An 8,424-nucleotide genomic window follows, 5' to 3' on the forward strand; every position below is an offset into this window, starting at 1 on the left:
TTTTTATCTCGTATCTTTGTTCTCATGTCCTAGTGTTAGCGGTAGCGCGATAGCAATAAAGTGGGCAAGCATATTCCAGCTATGTACTCCAACGTTTCTCTTTCAATTTGTTTTCTTGTGTTGGTGCAAACCCTAGCCATAGGTATGCCTTCCATAAATCTGTAGAAATAATGTTCTTCTGAACTGGTGTAAACCCTAGCCGTGGGTATGCCTTTCATAAACTTGTAGAAATACTTCGTCATAAACAATTCCTCTTCGAATATCACCGTAGTAACGTCGGCTATTTCATGAATAGTGACGGGTAATCATTATTATGCAAAGTAGGCATGTACGGGTAGGTGACTGTTTTTTTTTTTGAAAGGCAAACAAAGCACTTGGTTTATGGTTTTGATTTTCTGGATTTTTAGCTTGATAGACAAGTATTACCCCTGAGGGTTTTGGATTATTATTTGGAATGAACTGTTTTAGAATACAATACGAAGTATAACGCTTATCTTTGAACTTCGTATATAAGACATCGACATAATTGCTTGAATGATATTGTGATTATGTATGGGTATGAGGTGAAGATTTCATCTTAGGAAACAATGTTTTACATTCGTTTAAAGGAAGTACATTCATAAACTTGTTTTATGAATCGAAAGGGAAATCGCTAGGCTTATTGGTATTTGTTATTCATTGCATATCTTTTGAATTACCAATATGTGTGTTTAGTATAACTGCTCATGACTTGCTGCAAGAGCTACTTGATTGTTGATAGAGCATGCTCTTAATATATATATATATAGCAGTTTCTACGGGAGGAGCATAGTCACGAAGGAGGATTGACATGCTTCTCCTACCTCATCATTAAGATTGGTGTGGTTTGGTTGTAGCTGTTGGAACGGAATTTCAGACATCTCACAATCACCACTGCCGCCATCAATGTACCCTCTTCTCACTGATGATGATGCAGATCCATTGTTGGGCTGTTGTTCTCGTTCGTTGTTGGCAAGAACTGCAGAGACAAACTGCTGCTCCTCTTTTTGAACCTAAGACCAATTAAACAAGGATGGAAATTCTCAATTAGATTTTTAAAGCAATGGCATTCGTGAAGTCGTACTAAGCGTCAACGCTAAAGTTCAAAAAGAAAACCTCTGGAGAACATAAACAGATCAGCACTTACATATTCAGGATAATGGTCTCCTTCATTCTCAGCAGGAACTGGATAGTAGGGCTCCACTTTTTTAGCCTAAATCCAATTCCACAAGGATATATTCATCAATTTAGAACTTTTAATCAACCACACCATTGATTTTTAGTATAAGCCTGCAAGTTGTAATTTGAAGCGGAAGGACCTATTGGAGAACACACATGTTATTGTTGAGTTTGAAACTTACATGTACTGAGCGTAGGAGGCGTCTGCGTGCTTCCTCTAGGCATCTAACCTGCAAAACAGAGAAAAATGATACAAGTCCCTGAAGTGCAGCAAACAATCCATGAATGAAATCTACAAGAGAATAGAGGGAAATTTCTGTAGTATACATACCTTTCGGCGGAAGATATTGGTCCGACTGGTCAACACTTGCTCCTGTTACTCAAAAACGACAGATCAAACTAGTTAACTGAGAGTAAAATGCCAAAAAAAAGTTTCTCAAATTATAACACAATAAATGGAGAATTTGACTGAAAAAGCATGTAGAAACAATAACTCTAGCATTTAAGGTATTGCAGTATTCACAATGAGTCAGCTACTCTGATTCCTGTACTAGAAGCTATCAATTCATCAAACAAACAAAAGTTCAATTTTCAATTAAATAAACTGCAAACATTTAGATGGCAGTTCATATCAACATCTCCAAGGCGGAGTCAACAAAAGAAACATGTGCAGCTGAGCTTATTATGGAACTCCCGGTTCACAAAGTTGCTGACCTCTAGCTAAATGGGTACTAACATATATACCTTTTATGCCAGATGATGGTTATGGTGTTAAATCACACTTTGTATATGCTTCATCGAGTATGACACACTTTCTGGGAATGAGCACGATATCCATACAGAATATACAAGTAAAACCCCTATACCCGACTATAGCTCTATCGCTATGAATGTTCTAATTGGTGAAAGCAGAACAACTGATCAGGTATTAAGAAACAAAGTCAAGAATTGTGAATTGCAGCTACAGGAAATGATTAGTGTAGCCGCAGGAAATGATTATTGTACACCTACAAATATCAATATTTAAGGAAACCCCCTACAAATATCAATATGAAAATTTTGGTTGCATACCTATAAATAGCATTGCAGTGGATTTAATTTACCTTTCTTTGGCGAAGGATTTTCAAAGACCCAGCCAAATCTTTCTCAAGACTACCCAGTTCTTCGATGCTAAATTCACTCAAGTCGTCCTGTCCAGTCCTCTGCCTATTGCAAACCATATGCGCAAGTAATGTAAATCATTCATAATGAACCGGAAAAAAGCACATATATATAGCAAGGGTCAAAATAGAACTCGTAAAATCCATCCATCATTTACCTGATCTCTTTCTTTAGTCTACTTCCAATCTCCTGCTGTGTTTTCAATTCTTCTTCCAATGCCTATGCAGCCCGTTTACAAACGATTACTTAAAACATATAAACAAACAAATACAAAGAGATTGGAGTAGTAATAACCTCATGTTCAGCTTCCCATAGATCTGTACAATTCTCCCTTTGATACTTATCAATGAACTCTTTCAATCTATACAAACAAAACAAAAGAAAATCACAATCATGTATAGAAAGATAATCATGAAGTTTGTGAGTTAGTGAATGAATGGACTTACGTAGTAGAAGGACTGGCATATTCATGAAGTTTTCCAGTATTAGAAAACATGATGACACAAACTTGAGCATCGCAACGAACAGTAAGTTCATGAGCTTTCTTCATAATCCCTGACCTTCTCTTTGAGTAAGTTGCTTGTCTATTAGGTTTTCTTAGAGTTTTCAAGGCTTTTTAGCGAACATTCAAAGTTGATCTTCACTATTGTAGGGATTTGTTATTATCATTCTTTAACGAATATCCTAGCTTGTAGATCCCAGTGTTACGAAGTATAATTAAATTTAAGCTTTTCAAAGCTTTTTGGAGTCTTCCTGAGCTTTTTAGAGTTTCTCAGAGCTCTTTCAGGGCTCTTTAGTGTTTTTAGGAAACATTCAAAGATAATCTTCATTATTGTAGGGAATTTTGTTAGTATCATTCTTTATAAAGAATTAAGTTAATTTCAGTTGGCTTTAACGGATCCCCTGGTTAGTAGATACTAGTGCTACGAAATATAATTAACTTAAAGCTTTTTCACAGCTTTTTGGAGTTTTTCAGAGCTCTTTGGATATTTTAAGGTTTTTTAGAGTTTTCGGGGTTTTTTATAGAGTTTTCAAGGCTTTTTAGAGAACATTCAAAGTTGATCTTCACTATTGTAGGGATTTGTTATTATCATTCTTTAACGAATCTCCTATCTTGTAGATCCCAGTGCTCCGGAGTATAATTAAATTTAAGCTTTTCAAAGTTTTTTGGAGTCTTCCTAAGCTTTTTAGAGTTTCCCAGAACTCTTTCAGGGCTCTTTAGTGTTTTTAGGGTTTTTAGGAAACATTCAAAGATAATCTTCATTATTGTAGGATATTTTGTTAGTGTCATTCTTTATAAAGAATTAAGTTACTTTCAGTTGGCTTTAACGAATCCCCTGGCTAGTAGATACTAGTGCTACGAAATATAATCAACTTAAAGCTTTTTCAGAGCTTTTTAAAGTTTTTCAGAGCTCTTTAGATTTTTATGAGCTCTTTAGATATTTTAGGGCTTTCTAGAATTTTCAGGTTTTTTTTAGAGTTTTCAAGGCTTTTTAGAGAACATTCAAAGTTGATCTTCACTATTTTAGGGATTTGTTATTATCATTCTCTAAAGAATCTCCTAGTTTATAGATCCCAGTGCTACAAAGTATAATTAAATTTAAGCTTTTAAAATATTTTTGGAGTCTTCCTGAGCTTTTTAGAGTTTCTCATAGCTCTTTCAGGGCTCTTTTGTGACTTTAGGATTTTTAGGAAAAATTCAAAGATAATCTTCATTATTGTAGGAAATTTTATTAGTATCATTTTTTATAAAGAATTAAGTTACTTTCAGTTGGATTTAACGAATCCCCTGGCTAGTAGATACTAGCGCTACGAAATATAATTAACTTAAAGCTTTTTCAGAGTTTTTCAGAACTCTTTAGATTTTTCGGAGCTCTTTAGAAATTTTAGGGCTTTTTAAAGTTTTCAGAGTTTTTTCTAGAGTTTTCAAGGCTTTTTAGAGAACATTCAGAGTTGATCTTCACTATTGTAGGGATTTGTTATTATCATTCTTTAACGAATCTCCTAGATTGTAGATCCCAGTGTTACAGAGTACAATTAAATTTAAGCTTTTCAAAGCTTTTTGGAGTCTTCCTGAGATTTTTAGAGTTTCTCAGAGCTCTTTCAGGGCTCTTTAGTGTTTTTAGGAAACATATTAAGGTCCCCTATCAGAGCTCTCAGACTCTCTAATTAAGGTAAGGATCTCAGGAGAGGTACTTTAACTATAGGTATTTCTTTCTTCTGGTGAAATGGTTATATTAAGGTCCCCTATCACAGCCCAAGGTATAGAAACAGAATCACTTAGACTTTTAGTATACTCCCATTGGCTAGCTTGCTCCTCTCTGTAAGGTATTCCATAAACACAGGATAGAAATCATTGACCTTTACTAGAATCATTTGTCACAAGATCATGTATCATATTATCAAACTTATTAACTATTTCTAACTCAAAGCCATCTTTCAATAAAAGAATGAGACCCCCGGCAGTACCTATAGAAGGAACATATCTATTGTTTGGATAGCAAGAAAACTAGTGAGTTTAAGAATCCTACTATCATTTATCTTGGTCTCAGAAATGAAAATGATGTCAGGTGTGTAAAAAGCATTTAGATGATGCAAATGATCTCTAGTATCTTTGTCTAAGAAACCTTGGGAATTCCAGCTTAATATTTTCATAGTTGAATACTTAAAAACAAAACTGTGACAGTTTAGGATAGGAGAATCAGGAGTTAAGACTAAAAACAGGTATTGATGCTTAAGTAAAAGATTAGAATAAAACAAAGTATAGGGGTTTGAAAGAGTTACCAAAACAGTAGTAGCCTCCTCCCTTCCATGAAAGTTCTCTCTTGCAATATGCTCTTCTTCTTCTGCCAAATCATGTTCCATATCAGCAGCACCTTGGTTTGCAATTCCAGTATTATGGTTCATGTTAGCATTATGAGTAACTACAATATCCTCTTCATTGCTTCTTGATCTCTTAGCTTTTCGAAGTTCCTCCTGACTTTCATGTTGCTCCATAATACGTCTCTGACTAGCTTTGCATATTTGTTTCAGCATAATATCAATATCATTTGATACCTCCACACCATATTGAGCTGTCAATTCATGAATATAGGCTATATACTCATCATTAGTATATCTTTTTATTTTTAAATCTTCAGCTACATTTTCACATTCCTCATCATCATGGTCTATAGTAAAACATTCCTGGCAAAGTAACCACAGAACCTTAAAATATGGCTAAAATATGAAGATGGTCACCAGAGAAGTAGAAGATGTCACTGTAGTACACTGATAAGTTTATTGGGTTTGAGTTTGAAACTTATCAGCACCCCCCAGAAAAACCACATCAAAACCGATGTGTGAGTGGGGAGCGAGGGACCCGCCCCTAGGGAGTTAGCAGGGGGTCCATTAAAGGGTGAATTGGGTCCAGCAGCTGAGTCTGGCGGCACAGACCATTTCAGTGAGCATTTCTTAAATTTTTATTTATTTATTTTTAGTCAAAGGCATTCAAAAAGGCTAATAGTCCCGCTCAACCGTTGGTGCGAGCCAAGAAGGAGGCACAGACCAGTACATTGAGTATTTCTTACGTTTTTCCCATTGAGATAGCTCATGAGTAACAGAATTACAAATTCTAGGTTGAAAACTAAAGATACAAGCAGATAGCTTAGAAGAATACAGCTTAATGTCTTTAAATATGGCATCTGTAGTAGGATCACCATCAAAAAGACCAGAAGAGAATTGTTCCACCAACTTCTTAGCATCGCTTTCTATGATGATATGAGTCATCTTCTGTTCCACTGCTTTCTATAGAATTCCCCCCAATAGCTCTAGCTTCCGGTTCTTCTGCAGACGAAACTTCAAACATCATGACAGCACAAAAAGAGGCTTTGCTTGTGAAGTCTCTCATCACATAATCTGCACCATTATCTCCAGTAATGTCATCGAAGGCTCCATTTATATTACATTTTATCCAACCAAACGATATGGACATCCATTTGTGAGTTAGAACAACAGGGGTAGTAGGAGTAGCTACAGGGGTAGTTTTCCTAGTGAGAAGCATAGCTCTAACTCTTTCTAGGACAGAAGTATGATTTTTACACAAATTTTGAAAAACCAGATTGTTTCTACTAGTCCAAAGAGACCACATGATGGAAAAAAAGAGACATTGAGAGAGTTTAAGGGGGACGGTCCGTTTAGAATTTTTGCTATTTTTTATAGTCCAGAAGTACCAGAGAGGTAAAGTACATACAGCAACAATTAATTTCATTGTCAAAAACAAAGAAAAAACACATTTTAAATGACTTATTTGATTTATTCAAAAAGATCGTCAGATATGATCGATCCCATAGTTCCACAGTCTTATTTAATCAAACATACATAGGCATAATATTTAATGCTGGGAATAACGTACAGGTAAACGTACAACTAATTAAACAACAAGTATTGACGTTCATCTGTATACGTGCATGCTTAAACCCAACACTGAAGTTCGGATATATTTACTCAGAAGCATAGATGTGAGAATTCAAGCCTACAATGGTCTGATGAACAAGTTGTAGATAATTAAATTAAGGGAGTTGGAGAACCCTCGTTGATTTTGTCATACACAAGGGATACAGTCACAATGCTTCCATGTCCATTAGGCTTTGGATTAACTTCAACGATCTTAACGAACTTTTTGTAATCCTTTGCCAAGTCTCCTTCAATTATGCGGTGTGTTAAGGTCCTTGTTTCATCGTCATGTGTTGTTTCCTCCACTGCGGTCAGCGCCTTACCCTCTGCATGCACAAATGCAACCAATGTAAACTGAAGTTGTTACAAAGTTTAAACCAATCCAAAGCACGTTAATAATATTTAAAATGGGACCATTGCAATAACATTGTGTCTATAAATACCAAGAATGTAGTTCCATTCCTTGATACAACCGGAACGGGTTGCATCTCCACTGATAACTTTTCCGCCAGTGTAAAGATGAGGCATTGCCTTTGGTACATCCTCTTGGTGCTTAAAGATTTTATAATATGCATCAGCGTTGCAATGGACCTCCAATTCAGTTAAAAGTTTCCCAACTAGACCTGAAACACCATGATGAGCCATAAATGGTTGATGATTGTTGCCCTATATATTGAAGTTTGTAGAGAACTACAATTGCTGGAGCAGTTGATAATAAATTTCAGTGAAAGTTGATGGAATTTATATAGAAAACCAAGCATTTGTTTTAGCGACAAAATTAGCCTCTCATAAATGTTTACTGCCTGGCGAGATTATCATAAACTGCCAGTCAAAATTAGCACCGCAGCCACTGCCATGTCAGACAGTTTAACGTGAACGTATAGGATGACCTACTTTATTTACTTTTTTTTTTCTTTTTTTTTTTTGCGTCTGTGGATGAAATCGTCTGAGAATGACAAACCTTTTTTCTTCTTTTTGCATCTATGGATGAAATCCTCCTAGGAGAGTTAGAATGACAATATCTCTTGTTATACTGTAGATAACATAAACAGAAACATTGTGGAGCTCCGTACAAAGACTGACTGGTAAGAACTGTATCATTATCGAAGGTGATGCACAATAGAGGTGTAAATTGGGATGTGCCGCACGAGCACAGCCCAGTCCAACACGTGATTGAGCCCAGTAGGCCCAGCATGTTAGTTTTGTGGGTTGTGCTGGTTTAGCCTAATCGGCATAGTAGCACAGCAAGCGACACGAATAAGCATGTGGTCCAGCACATCACGTAAAAAAAGCACGTCATAACATGCACAAGTACACCATATAATAAGGTATAATACATCACATTTTGTGTATATTTCACAAAAAAATCACTATTCTAGCTAGTTTTTGACATTTTATGTTGGCTTATTTTTATAACACATATAATATCTACATATTTGGAAAATATATTTCAGTATCGATGTTACACTTTCGTTACATATATTTGACTAGAACATTAATTTACATGACAATGATCCAATTTTATATTTGATAGGTTATTTCTCTTTATTGAACAAACTTGTTAATTTTAGTTATTGTACAAACTTGTTAATATTTATTGAACAAACGTGCTATTTCTTTTTATTGAACAAA

At 35.5% G+C, this 8,424-nt stretch overlaps 1 protein-coding gene across 1 annotated transcript; it reads right to left on the bottom strand.

Annotated features, from left to right (window-relative positions):
- Positions 1-6,838: 6,838 nt before the first annotated feature.
- Positions 6,839-7,489, bottom strand: LOC113321021 (major latex protein 15-like). Its single transcript, XM_026568901.1, has 2 exons — positions 7,236-7,489; positions 6,839-7,118 (listed from the first exon to the last, which is right to left on the bottom strand). The coding sequence occupies exons 1-2, from the start codon at positions 7,435-7,437 to the stop codon at positions 6,904-6,906; spliced, it is 417 nt and encodes a 138-aa protein (XP_026424686.1). The 5' UTR covers positions 7,438-7,489; the 3' UTR covers positions 6,839-6,903.
- Positions 7,490-8,424: the final 935 nt, after the last annotated feature.

Source organism: Papaver somniferum, chromosome 11, assembly GCF_003573695.1.
Source record: "Papaver somniferum cultivar HN1 chromosome 11, ASM357369v1, whole genome shotgun sequence".
In the NCBI taxonomy this organism is placed as follows: Eukaryota; Viridiplantae; Streptophyta; class Magnoliopsida; order Ranunculales; family Papaveraceae; genus Papaver; species Papaver somniferum.